General features: G+C 38.5%; 1 protein-coding gene across 3 annotated transcripts in view; it reads right to left on the bottom strand.

Annotated features, from left to right (window-relative positions):
* trappc9 (trafficking protein particle complex subunit 9) overlaps positions 1 to 10,569 on the bottom strand; it is a 213,826-nt gene extending 203,257 nt beyond the window's left edge. Inside the window, exons 1-2 of one of the 3 annotated variants that reach the window (XM_083899962.1) lie at positions 10,496 to 10,569; positions 1 to 280 (exon numbers count right to left, since the gene is read on the bottom strand). The exon at positions 1 to 280 is cut by the window's left edge and continues 304 nt beyond it. In XM_083899962.1, the coding sequence (XP_083756088.1) occupies positions 1 to 280; positions 10,496 to 10,540 (325 nt within the window). In that variant the 5' untranslated portion in view covers positions 10,541 to 10,569. Of the gene's footprint in view, positions 281 to 1,645; positions 1,705 to 10,495 lie in introns of those variants that run through there. The other 2 variants (XM_083899963.1, XM_083899964.1) reach the window with 2 other exon arrangements.
* Positions 10,570 to 13,231: the final 2,662 nt, after the last annotated feature.

The raw sequence follows: 13,231 nt of genomic DNA on the forward strand, positions 1-13,231 counted from the left end.
GCGGCCACTCCTTGGCCGAGCCGCAGGTGGTGACGGAGATGAGGCCCACCACCTTGCGGTGCGTCTGGAAGTCGCCCCACTCGTTGTTCTCGGGCAGGTAGTGGTGGCGGTAGCGGATGGAGAGGAGACGCTGCGAGTCCCGGATGTTCACCTGGCTCACGCCGGCGATGCGCTTGTAGATCTTGAAGAACTGGTCCTCGGGCACGATGCCGACCGGCTGCACCACCACCAGCACCGTCTGATGGTCCTCGGCGCACTGCATGTAGTCTGGGACGCTCATCTACACATGGAACAGAGACATTTGTCGTCAGTTGCACATCCACTATTATTCAACCATCATTTTGTTTTGTTTATATACGCTGTGCAATAACAGTAAGACAAACCAGGATATTATTCTTAGAAACCTGATTAATCGGAGTGCTTTTTAATCATTATAAACAGGTTTATCTGATGTTTTATGATCAGTCATGTGCATATATATCCAGCTATTTCTTTTAAATACTGCACTATTTTTTTATTTAAATCCATTAAAATATAAATGTATACATTTCCATATATTTATTCATAGAACTTCATAATTTGAGAAAAACAAACATCTTTTTTTACGCTTAGTTAGTTAGCTGCTAGCATAACCTCGAGAGACTATTAATTTCAATTTGTCAACAGGAAACCATTTTCGACAATAAATGAATCAATTCAGTCCATTTTTACCCCTGAGAAAGTTGGTATCTGTCATGTTTTCTTAATTCAACTCCTTTAAAAAGCTTTAAAGAACTTTAAAAACAAAGTATTATGCATTTCTTATCATTTCAAAACATGAGCTACCCCCAAAATAGATGTTCTGTAGTATATTTAGATGACATAAAATGACATTAATCATCTCATAATTAATTGGTAATACTTTTTTTCAGCCTCTTAAATGTGAATATTGTCCAGTTCCTTTGCTCGATATAAACAAAAAAATCAAATAATTTGTATAAGTTTGTGGGCAAAAAAACAACAAGACATTTGAGATTTTTTTGGGGGGGTATTTCACGGAGCAACAAGTTCTTGATTCATCGAAAAATGACATTATGAGAATATACTTTAATTATATTAATATATGATGCAATTGCATTGAAAACACAGTCAGAACACTCACACACACACACACCTGTCTTGATTATGATTATGATGAATGAGTGTGTGTGCACTTTCACAGCCTCTCACGTTTGAATGAAAAACTGCTGTTTGAAGAGGAAAACGCACTTCCCTCTGACCCCAAATCCGTTTAAATGTCATGTTTTATTACAAAATGTAGTTAGTTAACTTTGCAAAAAAACACAAACAACACATGCTAGTACTGTCTTCAAACAAAACATTGACACACAAAAGTGTCACCTAAAGAGGAGGCGAAATACGGGAATATTCTATTCGTTTCGTGTGTTTTTAATCCTTGTTTTATATAATTACACGTTCAGCTAAGCGTCTCAAAACACCTGAGCGACAGCTAGCTTAGCTTAGCTAACAGAGCCAGAGCAGTTACACTCGTGACAGTCAGCAGCAGAAGAAGAAGAATAGCGTGTGACGTGTTAATTTATTAAAAACACACTTGATTCAAACATGTTTAAATAAAGGCCATTTAATTCATAACGTTATAACTTACGTTACCTTCGCAGTGTCCTGTCAGATGTCACAGCTTCCTTCTTCTTCTGCTGCTGCTGCTAACAACAGTAATATTTTTTTTTATCAACAGCAGTTTCCGGTTGATATTTTTCAAAATAAAAGTCCTTAAAACGGTTCTCGTCGTCATTCTCTCATTCTCGCGGACTCCGTTCGTCGTAAAAGTGATACAAGACCGTTAAAATGTGGCTGACGTGGGAAAAACAGCGATATTCACACTGTGACGATGAGTTTACGTTTATATTTGAGCAATTTCGTCTCACACGAAATGGTCATCTTTTATTCTAAAAAACTGACTCAACTTCCTTTATTTGGCTCGATTGCTCTTGTTCGTCGTCGCCGAGGAATAAACAGGGCACACGCGCGCCACCCAACGGTGAAGATGAGTACTGCAAGTGAGTCAATTTACTTCACTTTTCCTAGTTTTTAATGCATTTCATTTTCATTTACAATTGTTTATACACGCACATATTAAAACTTTACAAACACAAGGCCAACGAAAGGCAGTCTCCTCTAGAATATATTGCTGATTATTTAATTTAATGTAAATATTTATTTACTTATTTAATAGAAAAAGACTTGAGACAGGTGGATTCAACTCCCATTTTATTTTTCTTTAACCCATAAATCACTTTTCTTTCTTTTTTTCCACAATCTTCTTGGAAGACAACAGCATTTTTTTTAATTTTTTTTTTGTAATTCCCTAATTTGTTCTTCTTCTTGGTCCAAAAGCAAAAGCAGGAGCTCGAGAGAGAGAGAGAGAGAGAGAGAGAGAGAGAGAGAGAGAGAGAGAGAGAGAGAGAGAGAGAGAGAGAGAGAGAGAGCGAGCGACGACATGGAATGTCTGAAAACATGGTTCATCGTGAGAAATCACATCAACAAAAAAACATCCACAAGCAACGTCTTACAAAACAGTGCACAGAGATCGTGTCTGAAGAAGGCTGGGGGGTGGGGTGGGGGGGCGGGTGATCCCAAAACTGGAACAACACAAATATATAGGGGAGGACGAGGAGGAAGACGAGGGGGTGGGACCACAACATAACACATTTATTCAGATCGATAATAAGCACAACAAAGTAAATCCTTCATTCTTCCCATGTGCCGAGTTCACTTCATTTAAAGCTACGTGGATGAAACGTGTTAGCGTCCTTTCTCTCACCCACCGGTGGTGAAATTAAACTGTTCCAAGTGAGACCAAGTGCTAATTCTACGGGGGGAATAAACAGCTGCAAAAGTGCATCACATCTATCTATCTATCTCTATATATTTATATATATATGTGTGTATAAATGTATACATTGGCACCAGACGTGACGTCAGGAATCAAGTTCGTTCTCCTCGGGGCTGACTACTGAAACGTTTAACCGCTGTTTTTCGTCGAGAGAACACCACCGTTTTGGAGCGCGGACGACCGTTATTGTAACACAACGATGTCGTAGATGTGACCCGCTGGCACCGTAGGATAAAAGTCCATTTCGACAAGCCAAAACGACGCCTTGCAACGCGACAAAATTGCCACCTGGATCGTCAAACGCGAACCCGAAAGAACACTGCAGCGAGTCGCCGATACGTCTCACGTGTAAAGCTCGAGTGTCTCGTAAAAAAAAAACGTTTTCGCACGGTTTCCTGTAAGAAAAGAACACACAAGGAACGACCTCCGACCTTATATCGAGAAGGAGACGTCGTCGCACACTGCTGCCAGATTCTCTCTCATAAGACAAGAGTTTTTGGTGGCAGTAAACTAATATTTAAAAAAAGGAAAAAGAAGGCAGAGATGAAGTAAACTGAAACGGCGACGCACGTAATGCCCGTTTTTTTTAAACGATCCACGCGATCTCGAGAAACACTGTTTGTAAAACTCCACCTCCACGAGCTCCTCTCTAGCGTCAAAACGAGCGTCTTCCTCCCAGAGCAGGGACTTTCGATGAGGCTACAGAGGATCTGAAATATGCGATCCTTAAATCCTCTTTACGCTCCTCGGAATCATTGTTCTACGCTACGTCTGCGTTGCGTTTGCAGGCAGCCGCGTACGACAAAATAAAAGACGACGACAGAGTAATTAAGACCGCGAGCGATGGTGTGTGCGTGTGTGGGTGTGTGAAGATTCTGGATTGAATGTCGTCATCCAGTGGAATTACCGCACACACGGAGGCACCTCACTGGTTCTGGAGTGGACGAGGAGAATGTGTGGAAAAATACATCTGATTAAGACCGGAGGGGGAATGTGCGAGTCTGCTGAAAACAGGATATTTGGCATTCTTCGTTATGGCGTTGAAAGCAGGTGGACCCAGTCGTTGGTGCAGAGAGAGTGGAGGAAGGGGGGGGCTGCCATTTAGGGCACAGTGAGGGCGAGTGGGCGGGTCAGTGGGCGGGTCAGTGGGCGGGGCTAAGACCCTCCTCATGCTTCATCTTCAGTAACTGCTCCACCGTGTCTGCTTCCACTGCGTCTGAAAACATCTCGTAGTTCTGTGGAGAGGAAGAGAGTTCATCAGCACAAACAACAACAACAACAACAACAACAACAGAACCTGTGGGTTCTGGAGTACATATTTTCTTCTACACTGTAAAAAGAAAAAGTTGAGAAAACTCAAAATCTCAAGACAGCTTACTGCAATCAATTTTTTTACTTTACAGGCCAACAAAATATTTTGTTAACTTTAAGTTTAAGTCAGTTTTCAAACTAATCTTTTGTTCTTTGTACTAAAATTACAATATGAATTCTGAGTTGGCACAACTCTAACTTACAAGACAATCTAACAAAATATTAGTTGATGGAACCTTTTAAACTTTCTTTTACAGTGTAAAACCTGATTAAAACAACATTGTTTGTTCTTCATAAAGAGAGACTGTGTTTATCTACGTTAAGATAGCTTTATCTGTTGGAAAATTACTTTTAAATGGTAATCTGTGCTGAGAGAAACTAGAAGAGTACGGCAGCCCCTGATAATAGTTTGTTTAAAAGCTCAACAGTTGCTCTTTAGTGTCGACAAGCTGAAACAAGTACCTTTAGGAAAAGCCTAAAAAAAAATTTAAAAAAAAAATATTATTAAATAAATAAATAATTATTTATTTAATTTTTTATGTTTCCTTTAATTAATTAATTAATTCATTCATTCATTCATTCATTAAAACATTAAAAAAATACCTATAAAATATTTTAATTAATTAAAGAATACACTCAACAGTTGCTCTTTAGTGTGGACGCACTGAAACAAGAACCTTTCGGAAAAGTCTACAAAAATAAAAAAATAATAAAAGAAAAAAAATGTTTTTTTAAAATAAATAAATAAATTAATTAATTGATAAATAAATAAATAATTGAATTAATTAATCCAAAACAAAATAAAAGTCTGACACAGACACCATATTCCTAAAGAAAGCCAAGCGTGTCGAGCTTGAACCACCAGCGCAGAGAGAAACACGGACACTGAATCACAAACTCTGCTGCCACAGTTCCACATTATCATTATCATCAGTCCATGCAAAGCTACCACACCTCATTGACTTTACATCATGTAATCATTTGTGCAACTGCATGAGCCCGGTCCAACATTTCACGCCGCGTGACTTTTACAGTCATCGCGTCGCTGTGGAGTCTTACGACTCTGAACTCTTGCGGTGATTTTGACTTTTCACTACATTTGGTCTTGACCTGCTGCTTTTCACCACTGCTAAAGTATTAGCACAGCTTACAGTTTAAATCAGGGTTGAAAACATTATTGTTTACTGCAGCTTTCTGATATTGCCAGTTTTAATCACTTTAACTTTCCTGTTTAAGGATTTTAAAATAACGATTTCCAATGTTTTATTAATTTCTGCTTGATTTTAAATTGTTTTCATTTCTATCATTTATTTTTTTAATTGATTTTGTTTGAATTTCCCACGTATTTCCTTGCCCCCATAATGAAGACAAACAGTCGGAAACAGCCATTAAAGGAGTTGAGGGAACACGTTTTTCTTCTAAATGACACAGATCAGTGAAAACCAGACGGGTTGGAACATACCAAGGGACATAAGAGGGAGTAAATAATGGTGCGAACGGAGGTTTGACAGGTTTCTATAAATACTCTGACACTCACACTGTTGACAATGAAAATGATGATGACTTTTTGCAGGCTGCCGAGTGTTTTCTCGACTGTTTCTGGATTTAATTTTAGAAAATCATCTTATTCTAACATAGCAATCATCAGAACATATCAATCGTGTGTGTGTGTGTGTGTGTTAAGGCCACATTATACTTCTCCGACTGCGTGAACCACGGAGACCCCTCGAGTCCTCATAGTTCGCCGTCTATGACCAGTAGGGGTCGCTACGCAAGGTTAGCTACAGTGAGCAATGACGTCAGAGAGAGAAAAATTGTTGTTGTTGTTGTTGCAGCGGAATAACATTGAAAAAGTGGCCTGTTTCTCACCAGAAATAAATATTTTTCTGTCCCGGAACGCAGTTTTAAGATAATTTGAGGCAAGAAATTAGCCATTTAGGGCCAATTCCAATTCCTATCTTAACCCGCAAGCTCAACCCTTAATCTTAACTGGCCCTCAAAACCAAGTGTTGAGGGTTATTTTGTCACTTAGAAATGGGACACCCCTTAAATGCAGATACGTCTTCAGACTGTGGGGGGCAGAATAACGCGAAAGCTGCGTCCAGAAGAAGAAGAAGAAGAACACATTATCTCGCGATTATTTATTAGGATCCGTTTGTCGGTCGAGTTATTAGGTTGTCAGTTAGTTATAAGATGATACTCGTACAAATATTCAGCTGACAGTTACCACACACCACGACTTATTGACAAAAGATCGTAAAATAAAAATAAACAATGACGTCAGTAATCCATAATATGGGCCTAAACTAAGATAATACAATGGTTTTCATCATTTTTATATCTCTATTAACAAAGAAAATACTTTATTTTGTAGCGTACTCGTTTCGCTGCTTTCGACGCCATCTTTGATTTGTCGAAACACGCAATGCATTCTGGGTAGCCCTCGCTCCCAAGGGTGGTCTCGGGAAAATCTCAACATTGAGGGCGATACAGCCCTTAAACTTGGCCCTCAACTTAATTTTTCTGAGAATCTGGACAGCACTTGCACTAGAGGGAGCTCGCATTTTTGAGATTGAGGGTTAAGCAAGGAATTGGAATCCTTAGAGTCTAAACATGTGGTTTGTGTATTAAGATGTGACGTATTTATAGTTTGGCAGCGACGTTGTTGTGCGTACAGTGGCCGGAAAAAAGTTTTTGTGCAGCCGGACACAGAGGGGTCTCCGTAACCCTAGGTAGAGCGCTTTTGCGGCAGGAGTATACTGTGGCCTTTAGCGTCGCTCACCACACAGTAGTCGTCTTCGTTGAACAGCATCGGAGGGACGGCCTTGGGGTCGCCCGCCTTGCTTCTCATCTCGTCGCGCAGCTGCTCGTCCAGAGAGATGTCGACGAGCTCGTACTTGATGCTTTTGCTGTCGAGGATCCGGATCATCTCCGCCTGCTGAGACTTCACCTGAGGAGGAAACCGCCGCGAGACAAAACAAACGGAGGCAGAGATTTGAAACGAAGAGGGGGGGGGGGAGAAAAAAAAGATCACGCCGTTCTCGTCAGTGTGGTCAACAACAAGCAGACTGTTCAGTTACATATAAACAGTACGTGTAGTAGACGTCTGAAGAACAAGGACACACAGGTCATTTTCAAGGCACAGCGGTGGCTGAGGGAGGAAAAACCAGATAGAATATATTATTGAAGTGCACCCGAGACTGTGACTTCATTTGGAACGAGGGTGTTGGTCAAACGTGACCACACCTGAGCACACAAGATTGTATTTAGCTGGACACAAGTGAAAAGAAAGAAGGGCGTTGTTTTGTTTCGACTGCAAAACCATTGAGGAACTATTCAGATGCTGTTAATCATTAACAAAAAGAGCAGCCTTTTATTTTTGCTTCAAGATAAGGGAAACAGAAAATACTGACGTGACGTCAGCTAAAGGGAAACTACATAGTTTGTGTACTATTTTCGTCTTTGTTTTTTTGGACGCTGTGTGTGTGTGTGTGAGATCACCAAAAAAGTTTTCCAGTGCACAAATTCTTACTTGTAACAGAAAGCAGATGTGTGGTTCTCCAGAGAACAGAGGTTCTCGTGCAGTGCTGCACTGAACAAGGAACATGGATGTTGTTCTACCGAGTTCATCCGAAGTTAACGGTGTTATTTGTTGTATATGATGTCCGTGCATGTGAAACCATCACGTAACAAGTCATATTTGCCACTATAGGGCTGCAAATAACAAATTATTTTCATAATCGACGGATCTGTAGATTGTTTTCTCGATTAACCGAGTGCTTGTTTGGTCCGTAAAATGTCACAGAGCATGTGGCCAAACTTGCGGCCTCTTAATATCAACTTATAATGAGTTTAGAGCTGAATCGATTACTAAATTAATCGTCAACTATTTTAATATTCGATGATCGGTTTGAAGCTTATTTTCCACGATTAAAACAAGATTTCTGATTGTTTTAGCTTCTCAAATGTGAATATTTTCTTCGTTTCTTTGCGCCACATAACAAAGAAATCATTAAAACTCAATCATTTAGGTTTGTGGACAAAAACAAGATTTGAGAACATCATAATTTCCACGTTTGACAAACACTGACCGACATTTTTGAACATTTTATGAACCAAACGATCAATCGAGAAAACAATCGACAGATGAATCGGTAACTATATAATCATTAGTTGCAGCTCTAAATTAGTTATTTCTGTATGTTTTTTATTACTATATTGAATTTGCATCATAAATATGTTTATATTATCAACTTTTTTTCATTCCATATCAAAACAATCACTTTTAATATGAATTTATGTGAAATATCATCATGAATATCATTATTTCCATGTCTATTTCTCAAAAAGTTGGCCCTGAAAAATACACTCAGTGGCCCCCAGGTCATTCGAGTTTGAGACCCCTGATGTTGGCCCTTTATCTATTGGAAAATGTATGTTTTTAAGATGTTAGACATAATCTGTGCTTAGAGAAAATAGAAAAGCAGTGCAGCCCCTGATTTAGTTTGTTTAAAAGCTCAACAGTTGCTCTTTCGTCTGGAGGAGCTGAAACAAGAACCTGTAGGAAAGTCTGACGCAGACATGTGTTCACTTCCTAATCTACTTTTATCGTGATGACGAATGCTTCCCTGATTCATTATCATTCTCTTGTCACATGAACGTTTTCCTGAAGAAAACAAACAAGTGTCCATCAGTGTCTCTCAAACCTGGACAGGATGATGTTCTCAAATGTCTTATTTTCTGAAAAAATTATCAATAAAAACACTCAAGCCGATTAATAAATTACCAAAATATTTGACTTTTAATTCAGTAATCGATTAATAATCGAATAGTGTTGCTGCCAAAAAGCACGCATCGACTAAAATTGCACATTTTTAACATGAAGTTTGGCGTTTTCTAGTTTTTTTCCGTACAGGAAGTGGCTGCGTAAAGGCAAACATCAACAAGCTAATTTTTTTACTTAGTATTATGTACAAAAATGACACTTATAATAAGAACAATAATTTCATAAGAAGAAGAAAAGCAAGAAAGAAAAGAAAAGAAAAAATATAAATATATTTAAAACAACAACAACAACAACAACAGCTAGCAAAAACATGCTAGCAAGAAGCTTTAGTGCAACATGGACAAGTGTCCATCAGTGTCTCTCAAACCTGGACAGGATGATGTTCTCAAATGTCTTATTTTCTGAAAACTTATCAATAAAAACACTCAAGCCGATTAATAGATTACCAAAATAGCTGACTTTTAATAAAGTAATCGATTTATAATCGAATAGTGTTGCTGCCACAAAGCAGGCATCGACTAAAATGACACATTTTTAACATGAAGTTTGGCGTTTTCTAGTTTTTTTCCGTACAGGAAGTGGCTGCGTAAAGGCAAACAGCAACAAGCTAATGTTTAACTTAGTATTATGTACAAAAACGGCACTTATAATAAGAACAATAATTTCATAAGAAGAAGAAAAGAAAAGAAAAAAATATATATATATTTAAAACAACAACAACAGCTAGCAAAAACATGCTAGCAAGAAGCTTTAGTGCAACATGGACAAGTGTCCATCAGTGTCTCTCAAACCTGGACAGGATGATGTTCTCAAATGTCTTATTTTCTGAAAACTTATCAATAAAAACACTCAAGCCGATTAATAGATTACCAAAATAGCTGACTTTTAATTAAGTAATCGATTTATAATCGAATAGTGTTGCTGCCACAAAGCAGGCATCGACTAAAATTACACATTTTTAACATGAAGTTTGGCGTTTTCTAGTTTTTTTCCGTACAGGAAGTGGCTGCGTAAAGGCAAACAGCAACAAGCTAATGTTTAACTTAGTATTATGTACAAAAACGGCACTTATTATAAGAACAATAACTTCACAAGAAGAGGAAAATCGCGTCCATATTTTCGTGATACGAAAATATATATATATTTAAAACAACAACAACAACAGCAGCTAGCAAAAACATGCTAGCAAGAAACCACAATAAAGAGAACAAGGTAGAATGGTGCATTCTGGGTCGTACTTTAACAATTAATAATTACAATGATTAACGTGTACAAACACATGAGTGTTGACGTTTTAATGTTGTTTTAAAGAGAGCAGTGAGTGGCACAGACAGGCCCGTTACACTGTGAGTCAGCAGGAAGCTGTTTTTTACTGATAGGACACGAAGGTGTGTCTGTGGCTCTGAGCACCGTTAGCTGCTGCTGCTAATGTTGCTAAAACAACACACAAATAACAAGAGGAAATGTCATTAAACGTGTTCACTTTTGCACAGTTGTTGACTCACCGCCCGTGAAGCAGTAACGGTGGTGTAGTACAGCTTAACGCCCATGGTCGCGGGTTCCTCAACGCCCTTTGAGAGTGTGTGTGTGAGTGTGTGTGTGGATCTATGAGTAAAGTAACGGTTCCTGTCGCGCCGGCTCGTTCGTCAAGTTAAAAAGTGTTATTGTTGATTAAAAGCGGAAGGAAGCGCGGCGATGTGGCTTTTCAGAATAAAAGGCGCACTTGGACTTTGCGCGCCCCACGGAAACAGATGTCACGTCAGAGTTACGTTACACAAACTTACGTTAAAGTTAAAGTTAAAAGTTACGTTAACACACCAAAATGTGTTCATAAAAATGTACATATACATACATACATACATACAATATACATTTTTTTTACGAAGGTTTTATATTTATTTGCATTATTATTGTTTATTATAAAAATGACCCTTAAAGGTGCCATATGTAAGAATGTGGCCAAAAACGGTTACTACATTGAAATTCAAAACACCAAGGTCTTTTGGGTTTCGTTTCCTGACGTAACTGGCAAACCGTGGTTGCTCGGCAGCTGAGACTCTACTCTAATTTTTTTTTTAATGCAAATATTTTGTCTGTACTGTTGTTGTTGGTGAGTTCAGTTTGTTATATGAACATTATTCCTGAGTCTCTGTGACATATTATTTTTTTATTATTTTATGGTCAGTTGTTTTAGATTTATAACATAACGCACCTTTAAATTGCCATGGTTTTTGTCATGATGCAACATAATTGTATGGTCTAAAGAACACAATAAATTATAAGAAATATTTTCAATATACTTCATCGAAACTTGATTATTTTTGGTTTGGTTATTGCAGCCTGTGGTATATGTGAAAGATTTGTTCAATGCATTATTTTTATATATAATATATATATATATATGTATATATATGAAATACTGTGGACTAATATGATCAGCTGTTCTCAGCAAGTGAGGCCACTGGCAAATGCTCTAAAGCAGCAATAGTAACGTGCTAATATATTTACATAAAGTACACAAAATTCCGCTCAAATGACCTATTAATACCAAGTATAAAAGGATAATGAATACAGAAAAATCCCTGTGTTGTGATCACGTATATCAGTTAATCAGCTCATGGAGGTGCTGTGTTGAGATTCCGCTCACATTCCCTCGTCTCTCAGTATTTGTCAGTGTCCCACTTATTTCCTTGTGACTTGGCCTGTGTGTTTCCACTCGGGCTTTTTGCCCGTTGTTGACTGAATACCAGTGCCCTGTGAGCAGCGTCTACCTTTGCACCAACTATCAACAACTGCCGTGTCATTTATAGATCACATATTTTTTTGCCCGTGAGTGTCAGAACAAATGCTGTGGTGAAACCGTATGTTCACGCTAAGCAGCAAAGTTAGTGTGTTGTTATTATTATTATTGCACTTACATGAAGTTTAGAGCAGTGTTTCCCAACCCTGGTCCTCAGGGAACACGGCCATGCCGTGTTTTACATGTTGCCCTGCTCCAAAAACACCCGATTCAAATAAATTATCAAGCTCAACTTTAAACTTTTGTCATTTTTTTTTCAAATGTTATATTTCAACATTTGTCTTTAAAAAAAAAAAAAAAAATGTTTACGTTTGTAAAAAATTTTTTTCCAAAATTAGAATTTTCAAATTTTGTCTGTAAAAAAGGAAAATAAAATTTTAAAAAAATATATAAAATTATTTTTATTTTTTTTCAAAAATGTAATGTTTCAACTTTTGTTAAAAAAAAAAAAAAATCAAAATGAATGTTTTATCTGAATCCGGTGGGGTTTTTTTTTTGTAGCAGGGCAACATCTAAAACACGGCATGGCCACGTTCCCTGAGTGAGGACCAGGGTTGGGAAACACTGGCTTAGACGTTTAAAATCGCTAAAAAGGTAACACATAGTGGGAAAGAAGATTTTTTTCCTTCGCTCGTGGCCCAGCCCGTCCTCACATTCTCGTGTTAATCACTTGAGCAGGTTTTGAGCATTCAGCGCAGAGGCGTATAATCCCACCTAACCAGTCAGTTTTGTGGGATTGCTGCGCAGTCGGGGGCGTCTGTCGTAGCAGGTGCAGCAGGAAATGGGTCACTTCAACAGTTTCACCTGCTCCCTCGAGCATTTGGAAAAGGAACGCTATGAAGAAGCTGCAGCAGACGACGTCACGAGGTCGGACTGAGAGCGGATCGGAGCCACCGCGACGGAAGAAAAAGCCGAATACGAGACGTGAAATAACGCCGGTTTTCTCTCGAAATGAGTTTTTACGGATTACCATCATCATATATAGTCCTTACCGTATGACTGAGGTCACCAGGAAATAATAATATAATATAAGAATAATCTTGACCAAAGACGTCTTGATATGAGATGTTTTTATTCGTCAGTGGAGCAGTTACAGCTGGTCCCTGCAGCACCGTATCACCATTTGATGCTTTTAACCATCGTAAAAACACACAAACACGGTTTAAAGTCACTCTGTTGGTGGCTCTTGGTCTCTGTAAAAGGCTAAAGTGTGAAGTCTGAAAAGGTCAGAGATTGAGTGGACTGTTTCTCAGAAGATTTGTTCAGATTTAAGATAAGATTTAAGAGGAGTTTCTTAAAGCCGCAGCGAGTAACCGTTTGGTCTTCATGAACCGAAACTGCAGAATCCGTGTGCTGCGTCAGACCAGGTTTTTCCAACTTCTCACTGTTACTATATTACATTATCAAAGTGACACACTGCAGCTTTAACAACAACACAACA

Source organism: Microchirus variegatus, assembly GCF_963457635.1.
Source record: "Microchirus variegatus genome assembly, chromosome: 13".
Lineage (NCBI taxonomy): Eukaryota > Metazoa > Chordata > Actinopteri > Pleuronectiformes > Soleidae > Microchirus > Microchirus variegatus.